The sequence below is a fragment of the Haemorhous mexicanus genome, chromosome 1 (assembly GCF_027477595.1).
Source record: "Haemorhous mexicanus isolate bHaeMex1 chromosome 1, bHaeMex1.pri, whole genome shotgun sequence".
Classification (NCBI taxonomy): Eukaryota; Metazoa; Chordata; class Aves; order Passeriformes; family Fringillidae; genus Haemorhous; species Haemorhous mexicanus.
Genome location: NC_082341.1, coordinates 150,202,380 through 150,222,295, shown reverse-complemented (window position 1 = coordinate 150,222,295; position 19,916 = coordinate 150,202,380). Strand labels below are relative to the sequence as shown.

At 44.6% G+C, this 19,916-nt stretch overlaps 1 protein-coding gene across 1 annotated transcript in view; it reads right to left on the bottom strand.

Annotated features, from left to right (window-relative positions):
• CCN4 (cellular communication network factor 4) overlaps positions 1 to 18,995 on the bottom strand; it is a 34,457-nt gene extending 15,462 nt beyond the window's left edge. Inside the window, exon 1 of the mRNA XM_059867366.1 lies at positions 18,780 to 18,995. Within this exon, the coding sequence (XP_059723349.1) occupies positions 18,780 to 18,827 (48 nt within the window). The 5' untranslated portion in view covers positions 18,828 to 18,995. The remainder of the gene's footprint in view (positions 1 to 18,779) is intronic.
• Between the last annotated feature and the right edge of the window lie 921 nt (positions 18,996 to 19,916).

Below are 19,916 nucleotides of genomic sequence, written 5' to 3'. Positions count from 1 at the left end.
GAGTATAATCAGATTTTATCTTACACCAAGCAGGGGGAGAGAATAATGGCAAGAGTGTAATTCTAAGTACCAGCAATGACAAACCCCATCCATGTGGTTGCTGTGTTGTGCTTGCAAGGACAAGACTTGCACCGTGGTCTCCACCATAGCTCAGCTCAGCTCGTGATACTTTCACATCTGTATTGTGAACAATTCAGCTGATATCCCCCACCATGAGTTCCTCTGAGAAAAAAACAGATCAAATTCCAAAGATCAAATGGAAAAGTATTTAAATGAAAGAAGGGAAACATGACTTGAAGATGCATCCAGACAGCAAGAGGTCTGACTGATGTTCTGAACAAGCAGCAGGCATCTGGAAATCCCTGAAAACAGGACCATGGCAGTGCTAAGACATCTGGGAAGTGAATGAGTGTTGTCATCACACTGAGGGTGCAGAGGAAAGAGAGACTCACACAGAAGACAAACCACAAAACCTCCCTGTGAGTTAAAGTCATTGACATGATGAGGCAGGGAGAGGGGCAAACCATGAACATGAGGTAACTGGAGTGCCCAGGTTGTCACAGAGAGGAAAAGGGGAACTGAACACCTTCTTCTTTCCCCATCCCCATCACCCTCTGGGGCATCTGATCCCACTGACAGCAGCACAGAAATATCACCATGGCCTGTGCTACTTCCAAGGGTTAGGTTTTCTGCCCTCACTGTTATATAAGTCATGGAATCACAGTGGATGAGGGGCTAATGTGGATGTTTCAAACACCCACAGCCAAATAGCTGTGGAGCCAACCAAAGGTGCTGGTAATAACACACTGTGAGAAAGAACAGTGTGTTATTACCAAATGGCTGGAGAAGGGATCATAGGCAGGTAGAGGCAGTACATTTCTGGGATAAATGTCCTTGCTCTGGCTCCTGCAGATTAACACAACACAGTTCAGAACAAAGGCAGGATGAGGAACAGGCTCAGAGGAATCAAGACCACTAAATACCCCCAAAACCCTCCAACCCATTTCCAGAAAAGTCAAGAAGAACAGACTGTCTGTGCATGCTAAATAATTTCCATAGAAAATTAGAAACTTATTTCCAGGGCAGGGAAGGTTTATCAATAAAATAGTGCCCCCATGAAGCCCTGGTGTCTGTCCCCCCCAGGAACCTGGACACCCTATCAGGAAAATCACCAGGACTGGTGGTGCCTCTGTTCCCTCCCCTCTCTCCCCTTCTTTAATCCAATCCATCTCTCTCTCTCTTTTCTCTATCACCCTATTCCTTTACCCAAACCCCACTGCTGAGTGCTTACACTAGGAGAACAGGGTTGAATTTACACCAATTTCCATGCAAAGTGAGTAATTTACTAATAAAACTTGGTCAATTTTCATGGACTTTTGTCATTTTTAGTCAACATGAACACCTAAAAATCTTGGGTGCTCCCCTTTCTTAGAAGGGTGGGACACCACGTAAAGTCCCTTCTGCCTCCTTCAAAATCCCAGACAGAATTCCCATGACATTTCTCTATACTACAGTGTGAAATTATTCACTCAGACCCACATCTAAACAATCTTCAGTTCAGGGATCTGAAGGAAAGTATAAAACAACACAAGCACAAAGCAGATGCTGCTTTAAATCACATCCTAGAGGAACTGAAGTAGAGAATTCCCTAGGGAGACATTATCTTCCTAATCTGTTTTCTTCCCAAAGCTGGTATCAAGCTTTTAGCCATATCACAGGGTACCAATGTCAAACAACTGCCTCTTAAAATCCCCCCAACAGATTTAATTATGTATTTTGTCACTGTGTTTTAGAATGTTTAGAAAAGGTTCTCCAAAGGAAATCTGAAGTCCTTTGCAGCAGTGATGTCTAAAAAGAGGAGCAAGCAGCAGAGTGCTAACACAAGCCTTCTGAGCATTTTTTCTTCTGACATGAAAAGCAGAAATCTACAAAACAACAACAACACACACATGCAAAAACAGACTTAAGACTTTTAAATAAAACCAGTAAATTCAGTATAAATGTAGCTGCAGCACTGCATGAGATCAAGTGTACAGAAGACCATGGCTGGAAGGGAGTCTGAGCCCAGGCACAGCAGGTAGGCAGCAAGCCAGACACGGGGTGGTCCATAAGCTAGAGAAATGATGAATTGCTCTAAGCTCATATTAGAAGCTAAACTGAGATCAGCACAAGCAACTTTGCCAATTTTATGGTGAGATCATTTAGCAGGAGCACAGTGATTAGCTAGAGGCCTGCTTTTCCCAAGCTTTGCAGAACTTATCTGCCTAAATCCCTGGAACAAGCCCAGTCTATCTGAAGAAATTTACTAGCTCAACATGTGGAGCAGAGACATTATGTGCCAAAACACGTACACAACGACCCTTCCCAATGATGATATCAAAGAGCATTAGGCCTAAAGCTATGAGGAAGGAAAGGGACACTAAAAAAATCTGTAATTTGTTAACTTTTCTAGATGGTAGTTGAGACACTGAGATAGATTGGAGTACAGGTTTTGTAAGCAGAAAGGAAGAGACTGTAAATTTCAGATACTCAATGTACTCATCACCAGATGTACCAGATCCAGGACAGCCCTGTGCTCAGTTTTTTATGATCTGTTACAAGTGACAAGCCTGCACAGGTAGTTTGTAGTCTACCAAAACAATGTTGGAAGGAAGCATTCTCTTTCTCCAAAAATCTAGGAAAACAGATCAAGTGATATTACCCAGCTGCTCAACTCAGTCTCAGTGCTGGTCAGGTGTGAAATGCTTACAGAACCTGAACTAAGAGATGTGCAAAGGGACATCAGAAGCCCACAAACTGAATGCCATCTAGAATGAAAATCACCTCTTAAAGTTGGCACCAATCTGGGACAGATGAGTTCTTCATGACAGACTTGAACCTATCTGGGGATCATGCTAGAAATCAACATCAGCACTGCATTTCCAAGAGAGCATCTAGTAAGACATGCAAAAACATGAATTGTTTTTACATATTATTAATTTTCTTAGTGTTGTCAAAAATTTCATGTAAGCTACAAGCCCGGCCACAAGCAAACTAACCACCACTTTCTCTTTAAAAAAGGAAAAGAAAATCTGCTTTCAAGACAGGAGGGAAAATTTTGGGGCACACTGCTATTTGAGGGTCAATCTATCCCATTAAAGGTGTAAAATAAACATTTTTCTTCTCTGTTAATGCAGAAGCTACTCATTTCTTACACATCCAAGAGGATATCTGACCAGATTTCCCCCAGAAAAGGCAAGAATCCAGCAGAGCAGGTTGCTCAGAGCCCCATCCAGCCTGGCCTTGAACACTTCCAGAGCCAGTGTGTCCAAAACTCTGGGCAGCCGTGTCAGTGCTTCACCACCCTCACAGTAAAGGATTTCTTCCTAATATCTAATGTAAATGTCTCCTCTTCTGATTTAAACCTGTTCCCCCTGGGGAAATTGGTTTTTACATGGGTAGGTAGTCCTGTCACTACCTACTCATGTAAAAAGTCTCTGTCTCTATTTTTTATAAGCTGCTTCTATAAATAATGGCAGGCTACAATGACTCCACCCTGAAGCTTTCTCTTTTCCAGGCTGAACAACTCAAAATCTTTTGGCTGGAGAGTCAGAGCTGGAGAGAGGAGGAGAAATGGAGGAAATCAATTTTGATTGGGACCTGGAGATGCCCATGCAGTAAGACAGAGTTACAAGTAAGACTATAAAAGAGAAGTCCCTTTTCTAATGTAGACAACAAAGCCACTTGGTAATTGCACATGGGTACATCTTGTTCACTTCTCATAGTCACTGCAAAGGATGAATGACAGGCAGAACAGCATGACTAAAATGTCAATGCCTTAAAAGAATATTTATGCTAATAAAAGTCAGATAATTTGCACTGACAAATTTATTTATCTAGTCCGCAAAATAAATCCCCTGGCAGTCAAATGTATGAGCATTTTGGCTTCAAAAATGTGCTGGAGCAAGTCACCAGCTCTGTGCAGTGCTGTAGAAGATCTCAGGCTTGGTTATAAGAAGTAACCACATGAGACCCTCAGTAGATCACTGGGATCTTTGGCACTGAAATGGGTCAAAACCCACTCACCCTCCTCAGCTTCTCTGGGCAAGGAGCTGCATTCCCAGCTGCTGGGTGCAAACCCTGGTGCAAACCTCTGCTAAATGCAGAGGGGATCATTGCATTGACCTCACAGGAGTCTTCACAACAATAAAACACCTGAATTTAATGCTGCCAAAGGTAGAGAAAATAAACTCTGCACTGGAAGAGTAGAGCATGACTTTGCTGTTTGAACTCAGCTTGAACCTCTCTGTGTCTGCAGAACAGGAGTGCTAACAATTCTTTTGCTACAAGGAACAAACTCTGAAGATTGTGAACTGCCCAGACCACAAAGGAACATGCAGCTGCCAGGGGGAAGGGATTGAATGCAGGTGAGGGAGACCCCAAGAGTTCCCTATGAAGATATCAGTATGGACAGGGAGAGCTGCTACAGGGCTATAACCTCAGGGCTTTGCTGGTGCTGCACCTGGGAAGAAAAAATTTCACCCAGAGAAATATCCTTATTCAGCTTTTAGCATATGATTTTATCTGAATATGACTTTCAGATGTGTCTGGAAGAGTTCAAATATGGTGGAACAGCACAGCTGAGCACCTTCAAGAAACCTACTTTATTAAAAAAGGGTTTCTCCATTTTCTTCACTTAAGAGGAACAATGACCTGGCAGCCAGGGCATTCCTCAGGCTGGATATGACTGCAGCTCCAGCAACAGAGAGATGTCACTCAGGATGGTAGTCAATGCAGCCAGGTCCTCACCAATGGGTATGATCACAAATGCCATCAATTAAATAGGGTGTGATACCCCCAATGCCATCTATTAAATAGTGAGCAGACCCAGAAGGAAAGCAGACACGGGTGAAGATTTCATTCTGGTATGAAGGGCTGAAACACCCCTGGAATGTAATTTATCCCAAGCTGAGGTCTATTAGACACTTTCTCATCTCATGCAGTAAAAATTCTCTTTACAGAATTCTGGTACATTGGTTTTCTGCTGGTGCTCTTGCAAGGGAATTTAATTATTTCAATCACTGTGGATTAAACTTAGAAGATGCAGCTATTTCCCCAGCACAAAAACAACATGACAAAGTGGGGATTGTGAAGGAAATGTTTTCACCAACAGCAAGAGGAAATCATGTTCCTTTTGAATTAAGGGTAAAGCTACAGCAGGATGTGTAATGTGTGGAGATGTGCAAAAAGAAGGAGGGAAAAAAAGGATGGTCTGGACAGAGAAGATAGAAGTTTCCCTTAAGGAGAGAAACTGGTGATGTTGAAGCAACATAACTGCAAGATGTGAAGGGTTAAACTCTGTGTTTGCAGAGCCATCCAGTAGGAAACACAGCTGTATCAACAGGAAGTGGAATCTGGAGTCAGAAGCGCATTTTTAAACTTGTCCTTTTCTTTCTTAAACCTACCAAGGAGATTAACAGTGGAGATTTAACACAAAAAAGAAAGGCCACAAGTGTGCACACTCTGTAATAACAAAGGACAGAGAGGGGAGAGGGGAGAGAGGAGAGGGCAGGCTCCAGCGTGCTGGCACAGCACTTATCAGCAGTAGCATCCACTTTTCAGCCCACCATGAAGACATAAAGCCTATTCAAGGCTCAAGGAAGGCTCACATGATGGGAATTTACTGACATGGGGATGACTGACAGGCCCTTGGGTCGAGCTGGGCCAGAAGTAGCCAAAGTTCTGTGGACCAGACCTCCATGGCTGTCCATCTCAGCATGCACCCCCACATCTTGCCTGGCCTCCTGGCCACTTTTCTCCCCTCTCTCCTACTCTCCGTGGTTGAATACCCTTAAGAAGTTATAATTTCAACTTTGTATTTCTCAATTCCTTCAGCCAAGCTCCCAGCCTTGGAGGAGTGTCCAACTCTCATTGGTTTCAATATAAAACTCAGACACAAAGCAGAGAAAAATAAAGAGATGTTAGTATATTGGTGTGGATCAGGTTCCTGACCTTACCTAGAGCTCCCATTAGCTTTCCAAGTAAACAGTGGAATTCAGCATTTTAACTGTAATACAAAAGGACTTTTCTTCCTGTTCCCCCTCTTCCTCCACACCCCATTTCTGATACAGTTCATCACAACTCTACAAAAATGAAGAAGTGCAATAGCATTTTTATCAGAAGGTGAGTAAAAACCCTGCAAATTTTGTTACAGGGCACTTGGAGTGTCCTTCCTACTCAGTCTCTTTTATTAGAAAAAACACACCACAGACACACAAGCAAGCCAACCTGTAACAGAGACTGATGCAAAATGAGAAGGAACAACATTTTATTTTTCCAAAAACACTCATTTTGCAAGCCAAGAACTAATAATTTCAAGTCTGCTACAAACTGCATGGTGGCTGGGGGGGAGTTTAGGGCTGACCTTTAGGAACCAGAGTCTCACCCCCCATGTTCACAGAGCCCACAGCCATTAACCCCCCAGGTCAGAAAACAGATACTGCCTGCTTGGTAGTGGCTGTGGAGAGAGGATGCCTGGGTTTCACAGTCACTCTGCCACATTTTTACCTTATTTTCAATCATTAAGAGGAATTTAGGTCCATATCCTATTTCTTTGGGGCTTTTATTTCAGGTAATTACTCAACTCAGGGGAAATGGTGATGTATCATTTCAATGGTGATGCCATAAATTTTAATAGCATCAAATAATCCCCATAGATTGACCTAAAAAAACAAACAAAAAAACACCCCAAAAAAACAAACAAAAAAACACCCAAAAAAAAAACAAACAAAAAAAACCCAAACCAAAAAACAACCGTTGTCTTACATTTAATATTATCAAAGGGGAAATAAGATGATCACAAAATATTATGAGATTTAAAAAATACCAAAAAGAACCAGGGGTTTCCACAGGCAGAGGCTGAAAATCCAGGGCAACTGCCAGGAGGCAGCAGGTATACTCACAACATTAGGATCATTTGGAATATCTGCTATTCAAATATCTCAGAAAGATTTATTCAACGTTCGTGAGAAGGGAATAAAAGAATGGTTTTGTTCCAAAACAGTGTTTCCTCTGCACTGAACTGGGGTTCATGAGGAAGTTCCCATCAACAGAAGTTCTGAGATTGCCTCTGCATCTCAGGTTTAAGGGAAATCTCTTTTTAATAGTTTGGCCACTTGATAACATTTTTTTAAAAAACCCTTGAATTCAGATTCAAAATTTTCACCTTGATGTTCTCTCAGATTTGTCAAGTTTCCTTACTTTGTCATGGGCAATTTCACCACATCTGGTCCGTGTTGGTCTGGATTTCCATAGAGCTCACATTTAAAATTCAACAGACCTGGCACAGGAAAGTTCCTTCTCTTGGCTGCTAGCTCATGGATAGGAAAAGAATTCTTTCCCTTTCTGAAAATCAGCAGCACTTGGCTGAGAATGTTTGGCATGCAAGGCTTGGATAAAGCTGGTTATAAAGGTGGTTATAGAGGTGGTTATAAAGGTGGTTATAGAGGAGGCCAGCTCCCAGGGCCAGTGCTTTGTGACAGCTCTGAATCAATGGGCTCCTTCCCTGGAGCCCACATCAAGGGGAGCTCATTGGGTACTGTGTTTGCAGGGAATGCCCAAACAAAGGCAGGAATGATGCATCTGACTCCATGTTCTCAGAAGGCTAATTTATTATTCTATTCTATTCTATTCTATTCTATTCTATTCTATTCTATTCTATTCTATTCTATTCTATTCTACTAAAGAATACAGACAAGATACTTTCTGAATGCTAAAAGGATAATAATGAAAACTTGTGACTCTCTCCAGAATCCCGACACAGCTTGGCCCTAATTGGCCAAAGAGTCAAAACAACTCACACCAGAGTCCAACCAGGCAATCACCTTTGGGTAAACAATCTCCAAACACATTCCAGACCAGCACAACACAGGAGAAGCAAATGAGATAAGAATTGTTTTCCTTTTTCTGAGGCCTCTCAGCTTTGCAGGAGGAAAATACTGAGTGAACGAATTTTTTCAGGGAATGTGAATGCCACGGTTGGGTCTGTGGGTGCCCAGACCCTGAGGTCACTGACTGGGGCTCATCTGCCTTGGCAGCCCCACACTGTGGCTCTGGGAGACAGAGAGCCCCTGCTGCTGAGAGGAGAGCACTGCAGGGTTCTCTCAGCCACGTTTTGGCTGCCAGAGCAGCAGCTGAGCACAGCACCAAGGATGAGAAGCCAGCAGGGTGACAGAGCCAAAGGGAGCTTGGAGAGAAGATCACCTGGAGAAGTCTCCCATGTGAGGCCTGGGAGATGGGCTGATCCAAACCGTTTTTCTAAGGGATATTTTTTTCTTTTCAGTGAGAACTGCTCTGGAGGAGCAGTCAGCAGAGTGATGACTATGGGCAGCCTCCATGTGCCACGAAAGAGAAGGAAGTGGGGGTGATGAGTCCCTGGACAGGGAGAACAGGCTGTTCCTGAAGATCTGGCCTGGAAACAGCAAAAAGAGCAAGTTTACGCAGTGGGAGTGAGGGGGCTTAGAAGAAGTCAGAGCCAGCTCTTGAGCCAGACTGGGCTTTGCACTACAGCCTTAAACTAGATATGCCTGAAGCTCAGATCCTCTTTTAATACACAACAGAAAGCCTCAAAAAGCAGCTGTACCTTCCCTACCATCCACAACAAAAGCTGACAAATTGCAAATGTGGAAGAAAGAAAATAGAAAGAGGCCTTGACTTTTACAAGACTTTGGAGGCAAAACCATAGCTTTTGAATTAAATACAGTGGAAACTACAAGTAAGGAAAAGAGAACACTTCCTGGCACAAATTCACTAAGAAAAAAAGAAAAGGAGTGAAATTATAAATATAGAAAAAGGATGAATTGAGCCGAGAATTAATCCCTTGGATCCCAAGGTCAGTGGAAAGAGAACTTAAATTCAGAGCTTTGGTAAAAAGAGACACCAGAGAATGAACCTAAAAAACTGATGCAAGAATTAAATATGAAGGCTGATATACTTAAAGGTATCACCTCTCCAGCTTGGAATGCACATACATCACATGCACAAGCAAGAAGAGGGTGTCACATTCTGTTTCTAGGAGGGATTACTCATGGTGGAAAGAAGCAACTTTCATGAGGGTGATATTATTAAATGATCCTGTTTTAATCTGGGGCCCCAGAGGTGAAGTGACTGTCACACAAGCAGAAGGATATCTGTGGCAGAGCAAGAAATAGCAGTTAGATTTCTTGTTCCTACACTGCAACCATACCATGATCACTCCTCCTACACACAGCTAATAAACTAAGTCACTGACTTCTTACTGGATGCAAAAAAGAAATCGTTCCACTGAGCTGCCTCTCAGGTGCTGTCAGCTCAGCAAAGCCAGCTTCTTAGTGTTTGGCTTTCAATCCTCACATGCACCTGATGCCTGCAAAAGGGCAGAACTCTTGCACCTCTCCAACACCTTCAAATCCCACACATCAGTGGTGATCAGCAGTTTGTATCTTGATGGATCTGTGCAGAGTGATGGAATGGGTCTCTCACAGGTGATTCCCTCTTGCTTGCAGGCAGCTCTGATACTGCTGAGACTAAACCAAGCAGGTGACAAAATTCGTGGTTATGATCCAGAGACCAGCTGACACTATGAATGTCATAACACAGAACAAAACAAAGCAAAACCAAACAGAGCTTTGCTCAGACCAGGGTATTGCTGCCACTTCCCCATCCCAAACAATGCCTGCCTGGAAAGTGGCAACATCTCAGCCCTTAAAGAGTTAACGCTGCTGCTTCCATCCAAGGAGGAGGACACCGGCTGTGTGGTCTGTCTCTGGGAGGATGAAGATGAATTGCTAATTACGTGGTTACCAACATTTTGGTCTCCACAGCCCCGACACGCGAGGGCAGTGTTGGTGCACAAATGGTGCTCCCCAGCACAGCCCTGCTACTCCCGAGCAGAGCATCCCCGGGGCCAAGGCTGCTCCATGGACACCCTTGTGCCGGAAAAACCACATTGGAGAAGGCAAAGGGGAGGGGGCAGGAGCTGGTAAACCAGGATATTGTTATCCTATCAGCTCCCACTGCAGAGGGGATGAACAATGAAACCCTGATCAACCCCTTTACAGTCATATGGGAATGAAACATATTTAATTATTTAATAATTGCTCCATGAAGTGTTACAGTTATGGAGGATGCAGAGGTTTTAAAGGAATCTCAACTTTGCTGCTGTAGTATCCATTTACTCCTTTTGATCAAATTCTCCAGACTCCCAGATGATACTCTGGCAAACATTTTAATATAGCTGGGACAAACAGTGAAAAATACAGCACAAACATCTCCTCAAGTGCAAGCAGACTCTCTGTATGATATGCATGGAAAAACTGACACAAACCAAAAAAAGGGAGTGGGGGGTGCATATATGTACTATATATATACACACAGGTAAACCACACAAAATTAAACATATCATCTTTAAAAAGCAGAAACATCTTATTTGAGCCTGAAACTAGGTATGTAAGGCATTGTTCCACCACAAACCCGGGAGCTCACCCACACCCAGGCAGCTTTGGTGGGCAAGGAATTCACCAGCCCTCATAAGCAGCATCACCCACCCCTGTGGGGAACCCCAGTGTACTGAGCAACAACAGCACAGGTTTTGATGCAAAATCTGGAAATATAAGTCAAGCAACCTCCCGAATTCCACTACCTATGACCCCTTTGTCAGGCTCAAGGACTGCTGTGCCTCATAGAATAAATGTAATTTTAAAAATGTGCCCTTGGGACGCCACTAGAAGAGGGAAAATTAATAGTAAACAGTCTCCATAAATGAACTGCAGTGTTAAATAGCAGGGATGTCATTTTATATTTAACTACTAGGGTCAAATGCGGAAATAAAACTCAGAGAAAGCAGCCAAATGAATTTGCCCTCATTCTCTTACTTCAGTGTTTATTAGCCCACACACAGATGCTGTGGGTATGATCCACTCCTGTAAGTCCAAGATCTTGCAGGAAATATTGCCAGCAGTGCTTATCAATAAATCACCTGCCAAACTAGTTAATGAACCCTGGCCATTTTCCTAATTATTGTTTTCCAGCCTCTCTTTTCCCCCTCATTAAAATGCAACCAAAGAGTTTTATCGTGTAATCCATTTGCAGATTCTTAGCACTGGCTGCAGTTTTTGTGGTTTGGTCCTTCCTTGCTGAACAGCTTAAAATGACCCAGCTGTTAGTCTCAACCCCAGGAACTGGTAGCCTGGGGGCAGCCAGGAACATGTGCCAGCCATTCAGAGGAGAATTTAATTCTCCCCGTGTGGATTTCAATGTCTCTGCCTCCTTATCAGCCCAGATACAGAGTTCCCTTTGTCACAGCTAATGCAAGCTGGTGACCATAAACGTGAGCTGTAGCCTGCTTGGTCATCACATGCACCCAGGAATATACTGGTGGTCTGGAAAAAACCAGAAAGGAGGATTTGCAAGTCCAAAACCTCAGATACAGAGTGACCTCATGTACCTACAGCTGTGAGAATGCCAAGGACACATCAGGCATGGCAGTGATGATGGCACAGGGGTGTAGAGCACAGCCAGGAGATGCCATGGGATAGTCATGGCACTTTCTGGGGAAGTTCCCAGTCTCTCTGCAGAGCCCTGGAATTTTTTTGTTCACCCATTGCAAGAAGGCTGGTCCCTACATGGATAAAACAAGTCCACCAGAGTCACTGCTTTGGGTGGTTATTGTTGTTCCTAAAAGGCATTAAACTGTATTCCAGCAAAGCCCTGCTCCACTTCTTACTCTATATTCTTCTTTTCACAGGCCAAGGATATGTGTGTGGAGAAGAGGAAACTTCAGCAAGAGGAAAAAACCAACCCTCTACCCATCCTGCCATCACTTGTAACTCAAAAAGCTTCAGTAAGAAAGCAACAAAAAGAAAAGCCTGATCATAGTGTGAAAAACTGATGAAGCATGGAAAGAACCAAAAACCTTTAAGCCACTCAGAAATTAAAATGTGAGTTGCATTTACAAATCCTAGAAAAGAAGAGTGTAATAGTTCATGCAGCTACAAATTATTACTACCTTCTAATGAAAATAAAATCAAACTTTTAATAATGATAGTCAGTGGGTCATTCAGGGCAATTTTGGTCAAAGCTGTGAAGCCTGTGTGGGCTGCACTGTTCCTGGTGGCATACAGCTAATTTTCTGTCAGGCATTGGACAGAATTAAAAAACTGGTTACTACTCCTGACTTTACTGTGTTTTTTTCCTTGTATACAGATACTGCAAGGGTGCAAGGGGTAATGAGTTTAAACTGAAGGAGGATTTGGATTAGACATAAGGAGGATTTTTGGAAGGGTGGTTGAACACTGGCACGGGTTACCCAGAAAGTTGGTGGGTGCTCCATCCCTGAAAACACTAATGGCCAGGCTGGAGGGCTCTGAGCAGCCTGGTTGAGTTGAAGATGTTCCTGCTCATTGCAGCAGGGTTGGACAGTTTGCCCTTTAACAGTCCTGTCCAACCCAAACCATTCTATAATTCTATGACTACACATGATATTTACATATTTCTGAATCTAATGTAAATACTGAGTCAAGCCACGCAGTTGCATGTTAGAGATGTAATAATAAAACCAATCCATCACATCTAATTCCAAGGCTTTCACTGGAGATTGTTTCAATGTGTTTGGAAGGGAAAGGGCAAGTTTGCTTTAAGATGATTAAGAGTTTGTTTCATGCTGGACCAAGAGATCTTGCTGCATCTTCCCATCACCAAGCATGAGATATTTTTTCCAAGGAAATCCTGTGAATTTGCAATGCAACCTCATAGGATAAGGTCCTTTTGCAGTGCTGGAATTGCTCAGTGACAGCAAAGGCTTAACTGTGCAGGTGTCCAGCAACATCAGGGTCCAGGTGACTCATAACCCTCCGTGGATGAGCCCACAATTATTTCTGCAAATACCTCTCAGGTTTCCTTTTGGGCTCATTGCTCACCATCCTGGATTTCATGAAACTTGGCCTTCCAACTTGCTCATCTCTTGTTTTCTTTATAGGTTAAGTGGAATGACAGACCCAGACTAATAAAACAGAAGAACAACGTGGGAGCTATTGAGAAAGAGAAGAGGAACTGAGATGACCACAGAGTCCTGGAATGCATTACCAACCCAAGTATTAGAAATTCATTATTTGAGTTGTGCCACAAAGTTCAGCTTAAGTGCTATCTTCTTCCGCAGCTATTTCAGCCTAAAGGCTCTCCTTTCCTTCCCCAACCACAATATTTACTTGTGGGACAGAGTCAGTGGCTGGCACCCACAGAGGTAAAAATGCCTTTTTTCCCTTTTGCTTTCCTCCACACCTTTCCCAGATGCAAGGATTACAAAGCCCAGCAACAGTCTATGAGAAAATACAAGGCATTAAAAGGACTCTAGAAGCTTCACCCAGGATTCCAGAACACACATAATGTTTCAGTATGGATGCAAATAAAGAACAGAGCACTGGCAGAGGTACATCCCAAAGCTGGGAGACCACCAGGCTGTAGAAGAACCTGTGATCCTCACCCATGGCTAGGAAACTCAGAGCAGCCCTGGAGAATACCTGCACAGAGCTCCTGAAGCAGAAGTCAGAGTCCCTTGACCCTGCAACACACCTGTAAAAATGACATCTGTGATCTCCTGCAGCAATGGGGAGCTGAAGAGAACTCACCTCAGGGAGCAGCAAGCCCTGGGTGGCACAACACGTGAGGAGGGAATGATGGGGAAGTTGGGTGCTGGAAGCCCAGTCCAACTTGGTGGACATCAGAACACAGCAAAGAAACAAATGGGAGCATTTCTTTGGGCCTATCAACTACCAGTCAATGTTTCTACTCAACAGAAAGGGAAAATTGTGCTTTTAAGATAGGGGTCATAAGAATGAGAATGCTTGATCTATGTCATATGAAAGCAAAGAGGGAAGCAGGAGGAATAAACTAATCCAGGATACCTACCCAAAACTCCTACTGACAAATCTGAAAGACTGAGTAAAATCTCACTTTGTTTTCTGGCCCACACCATGAGACACTGTCAGGTTCAATATTCAAATGTATCTTCAGCTGAAGCTGTGGGTGTCCAGTTTTGCCAGGCCACAGCTGCCAAGGTTCACATACACTTCTTGGGTTTATAAACAGCTTTAATTCCACTCAGGCATGAGAGCCAGGGCTGTCCAGACAGGAATGCTCAAGACCCCTCTGGGATACTGAGACATCCAAAAGGAGCAGTTCTCAGTGAGCTGAGCCCTGGCAAACACTAGAGCAACTCTTAACATCCTAACATGGGAGCTCAGAGCTTCTGAAGAACTAAGATAAATGTCCCATATGGCTATAGAGGACTTCTGAAATTTTTGACCACAGCACCTGGGGAAGGCAAGAGAAACTAAACATGAATGAGTCCTTGAAAGGACAGACGCACAGAATCACCACATAAATCTCACATTTTTGCTAAAATCCATAGCTATCACTTTTAACTAATGCCTTCTCCTGGAGAAGGCTCCCCTGAGAGCAGGACTGCTGCAGTGTGGAATGGGGGCAGGACCTGTCCCAGGGGACATAAACAGGCACAGCTGTGAGGAGGGTGAGGAAACCAATCCCTGTCCACAGCTCTGTTGTGATTGATGCTGGGAAAGATATTGTTTCACACTACCAAAGCAAATCCAGACACTTCCAGGAGAAGTTATGAAAGAAAATGCATCAGGTCCTACTTCTCTTAGCAGAAATTCTGTGTGTGTGTGTGTGTGTGTGTGTGTGTACTTGGAATATATCTTCATCAGAAACAGACTTGGGTGTGAGCCTCTGATCCATGAAGAACATTCAGTGCTACCTTCAGGATGTTGCCTTAGCAATGATTTCACCCTGCAAGTGGATGTGTGAGGGGGGTCTGCCAAATGAAGGATCAGCTTTGGGAAGGCCCTGTGCACAATGCAGCCATACCCATGGGAGCTGTGTCTGCCAGCTCCAAGCCTCAAGATGTTAAATTTCCATAGCTGAATCTTCAGCTGCTGTAACCAGAGCAATTTTAATTGTCATCTATAATTTATGGAAGTGTAGGATAAGAGCCCTTCTACAGAGAAGTGTACCCAGTCTACCTCTGGTAACCAGATGCTGTCAAGCAAGAAGGAATAGTGAGAAGGTTCGAAAGACAAGGCACAACAATTTTGAAGCTGTGCTGCCTGAGATTATCTGTGCATCATTAGCCATGGTACAAACCAGGAGCATTCTGTCAAGAAGTACTTAACAGGGGAAGCTCCACTCACCCTCCATGGAGAGCCATGGGATTTTTGCAGGGAAGAATAAAAGTGTGATTTTTTTCTTTTCTTTGTGTTTTTGTTTTGCTTTGTTTTGGTTTTATGTTTATGTTTGGTGAAAATATGGTTTTTCCTGGAAGACCCCAAAGAAATTTTAAGTTTTTTACCTGCTACCAAATCCAAATATCTTAAAGATTAAATTCTTGGCTTTATATCTGTAAGATAAATCTCATAAAAGAAGGAAAAATAACACATTGTGGCTCTTAACACACAGCCTGAGGCAGCCCTGAGCCTGGGTCATTATCAGCTACTATGTAGTGAAATAGGTGTCCACGAATGAGATGGTGCCAAATAAAACCATTTTTGAGCATCTCTCTCCTCCTTCCCATCCAGCAAAGCCAAAAGCATTGTGTTTGTGTACCATGACTGCCATCACATCAGATAAATCAATACCTGCCTGCTAGTAGATGTGATGTAGAACAACTTGATTCTTTGCTTTCTGTCTCTATTTGAGAAGTCTTCAGGTTGGCATTCACCCTATTATTTTTTATTTTAGATTGTCAGATCCACACAGCACCCATTCTTCCACTTCAAATGTTTTAGAAACCTCCAATGCTGGTCTTCCCACATAAACTCCTTTACTAATTTTCTACAAAGTGCAGAATAGTTTCTCTAATCATCACCCTGGTTTAGGACATTTTGTCCTTTCTGAATAAGTGGTCTCACACTTCTGAGTCATCAGGACTAGAGACTGAAGATGCTGGCTCTGACTCCTCAATGTGCAACACTGAAAGGAGCCAACACATCCAGTTTTAAAGTCCTTGCTGCAAAAATGACTCAGGCACTGAGGAATCTCAGCCTGGTTGAAGGGACTTCAGCTCCCATGGTCTCTGTCCTTATATCTATATTAAAACAAACAAACAAACAAACAAACAAACAAACAAACAAACAAACAAACAAAAAAACCCCAAAGTATTTCAAGAAATTTTTCAAAACTTATACCTAAAATTCCATCTATGTTCAGTTATTTTTTCTTCACAAGCCCATCACCTGTGCAGTTTTGCCATAATAAAAACCCCTGTTGATAAAATTCTTTAAGAACTGAATAACTGCTTGTAATTGTTTCAAACAGTACCAGGAGATGCAGAACCTGAGAGTTGCCTTCTGAAATGCCTTTGAGACCTGCCTAACTTTCCTGTATTATCTCCTCTGCCTTTCTCCCTGGAAAAATATTGTATCTAACCCAGAGAGTCAATCCTCTTCTTTCCCAGTGGAACATCTTTTTCTGTCCATCTTTTTATAGTCCTTCCTATATGTGAAGGGTGACAAGCCTCCAGGGAGACCACAGGACTTTGCACAATGTGCACAGTGACCTGCCTGGTGCCACCACTCCATGGATGTCTCTGCAGACTTAGAAAGATCTTTATTACTGTTGTGATTATGCCAGCAAAGACAAAAAGCTATGGATGAGTCGGGACAGTGTTGGAACTTTACCAGGACTCGTCTGTTACAACTCTCTTGACTTACTAAAATATCTCATGAGCAGGGTGTCCATGCCAGCTAAATATTCACAATATCCCAAAATAATTGCAATATTCCTTGTTTCTTCACACAGCACCCTTCAACAGACCCAACTAAGAATTCTCTGCTCCCAAAGGTCCTTTCAATACTACATAGGCTAAAGGAGTCCTCCCAGATGCTCGGCCCACCCCCTCTCACTGATCTGTGCTGAACACTTTTTTCATCCCTGTTTCCCCACTCCCTTGTATATGACAAATAGAAACCTGCTTTCCTCAGCCTACCAACCCCCCATCACATCCCAGCTCAGGCATGGAGAGGGTCCAGAGAAAGCCATTTCATTACTGGGGAGAAATTATCCCCACTCAGTGGTTTCCAAGCACAGCCTTCCAAGTTCCAAGCCCATGGGTGTGTTCAGGAGGTGACAATGTCCCCATATGCTCCAAGGAGCAGCTTCACCTGCTCTGTTCAATGGACAGCCTGAGCTGGAACTGTTGAGACCCAGGAGACTTTTTAGGCTATTTTTTAAACTGTTTTGAACTCTGTTTAGATACTCTTTAGACCAAACATGCCGCTAGGAGTATCTGGATTGCATTCACTTGCCTAGATCCTCAGCAAGAGCATGTGCCTGCATGCACTCACAGAGATTTTCATGCCACAGCAGGTTTTTCATAAAAATCTTTGATACCAAGGGAACCCAGGACAACCACTGCACAATTTACAAGGCTTGCACAGATGTCTTCTAGTGACAGGGTTTGGGGGACAGGGAGAACCTCCCTCCTTTGATTTTTTTCCTTGCTGAACAAAAAATCAGCTGTGGTAAGAACCATCTTCCCGCAGGAGTGCAAGAGGTGCAGTTTGCTTGCCGTCGGTTTTGTGGTGTGTTTTATTTTACAGAAGATACCCTGTTATCAGCATCCACGCAGGACTTATCTCTGTGCCATCTGCTGTCACCCAGGTGTGCTGCTTTCCTGGCTTAGAGTCTCGCTGTATCTCGCAAAACACGAGCCAGCCCCTGATGCCCGCAGCCCTGCCACGCAAATCCCCTGTGCAGAGCAGCTGCTGTCACCCCGCTCCGGAACAGGGATGCTCAGCCCCCGCTGACACGTGTCTGGCTCCGGGAACAGCCCACCTCGAGCAGGGGAGCCCAAACGGGTCTCTGACATCCCTAACTCGCTCCCGGGGTCCCCGAGGCTCCCCGAGCCCCGAGTGCAGCGCTGCCTCCGGGGATGGGGACAGGGATCGCTCACCCTCCGAGGACAGGCGCTGCTCCTCCCGCCGGACCCTCAGCTGCCCACGGCTGCTCTCAGCCCAGCCTCCCGCCCGGGAATTCCACCCGAGCTGCGGCGAGCGCCGGGAAAGGCAAAGCAAAACTCCGGCACCTTTGGGAAACGAGCGGCTTCCCCGGACCGACTTTTCCAAAGAGGAGAAGGAGGAGGAAAGCGGCTGCTGCTGCTGGAGCAACAGCTCCAGGACATCGGGAGGGGATCAAACCCTGCTCCCGAGGCAGCGGCGGGAGCGGCTCCACCTGCGGGAGCGGCCGGCGGCACCTCCGGGACCCGATCCCGGTCCCGGTCCCGGTTCCGTCACGGCTTCGCCCCGCCCCGGTACCGGCACCGGGGCTGCCTCGGCCCCGGCGCTCCTGGGCACCGCCGCCCGTCGGGAACCTGCCCTTTTCCCTCCACACCGGTTCCTGACAGACTCAGCAGTGCTGCTCCGGGCAGCAATGGGGAATCTCCTCATCCTTCTTCTGCTCCATGGCACAAAGAGTAACAATACACAGAAAAAAACCCTACAGTTTTCTGTGCTGATCCACCTGCGTGCTGAGAAGAGCTCAACTCTGAGACACTTCTGCATCCTTTCCTTTCCTCTTTCCTTTCCCCTTTCCTTTCCCCTCAGCTCACCTTTCCCTTCCTGCTCTCACACCTCCCCAAATCTCTCCAGTGCCCTCCTTCCCACACGCAGCACACTCGGCTCTCGCAGCCCACCCTGCATTAAACCCCAGTGTGTTTGCAGAAGGCAGCTCTCCCCGGCAGTTTCCAAACTCACCTGCAAAATGCTGCTTGCTGCTAGAATCCAGGGCAAAAGCCACCTCATCCCTGGAAGCCGGGATTAAATACATTTGATTGAACCCAGATTTAGAGCCGTTTTGAACAAAAACACCACTTTGGGGAAGGCAGAGCAGTCCTGAACTGCCAACCCAGCCTAGGCACTCTGCCTTTTTCTCTTGGCTCTTTGGGGATTTTATTAAAGACAGACCTGACGTCACGGTGAAGGACAAGCCCTGCATTTTTCCTCTGGAGAAACTTTTCCTGCCTTCACTTCTTCATTTTTGTGTGTGGTGTTGTCCCACCTCCTGCATTTCAGTGCATCGCCGTGAGCCAAAGGGCTCTTAAAGGGGAAGCTGCAGCGCCGGGGTCCAACACGCTGCGATTTTAGCTCAGCTCGGAAAGGCTCAGAGCTCATCCCTCACGCTGCTGAAGGCATTCAGACTCTGGCAGTGTAGCTGGTACAGCAAGAACCGTTTGATCTGGCTTTACTGGCTACAATCAATGACATGACACGTATACAATTATTCACAGATGTTCGATGTATTTGATTTTTTTAAAGAGTGACTTCATTTGAAGAGCAAAAGGACATTTGTCCTGCACACCCTATGGGAAGCAGTCTGATGACTCCTTTGGGACTCCTCTCTTTACAGAGCAGCCCCAGATCACACGATCCCCTGCCATGCCTCACATGCCCTCCATGATTTCAGTGTTTAGGGGTGTGCATCAGCCCTATTGCACTTCTATCCTGGGTCAGCAGTGGGCATGGCAAGTGTTGTCCAGGTATGTGGGAGTGCAAACCCCACCCTGAACTCAAACCTCACCCCAAACTCTCTGATCACCTGTATCCCTGCTAATGTATGCCCTGATTTTAGCTGAGAAATGTCTGATGTATTTCTCTCCTTTTACTTAGGCACAGGTATAGGCTTTCCCCCAACAATTCTAAATCTGCATTTGAAAGAATTTGAAGTCTCTTTCATCTTTAAACTAAAACAGAATATTACAAGGAAAATGAGTGCTAGCAAAGGGAAGGAAAACCCTGTTAGACAGCTTCACAGGTCTTAAATGCAAGAGTTTATTCATGGGCTAAAGTAAGCGTCAAGCTAAATTTAAAAGTAGGCAAGCCTTTCTTCCTGAT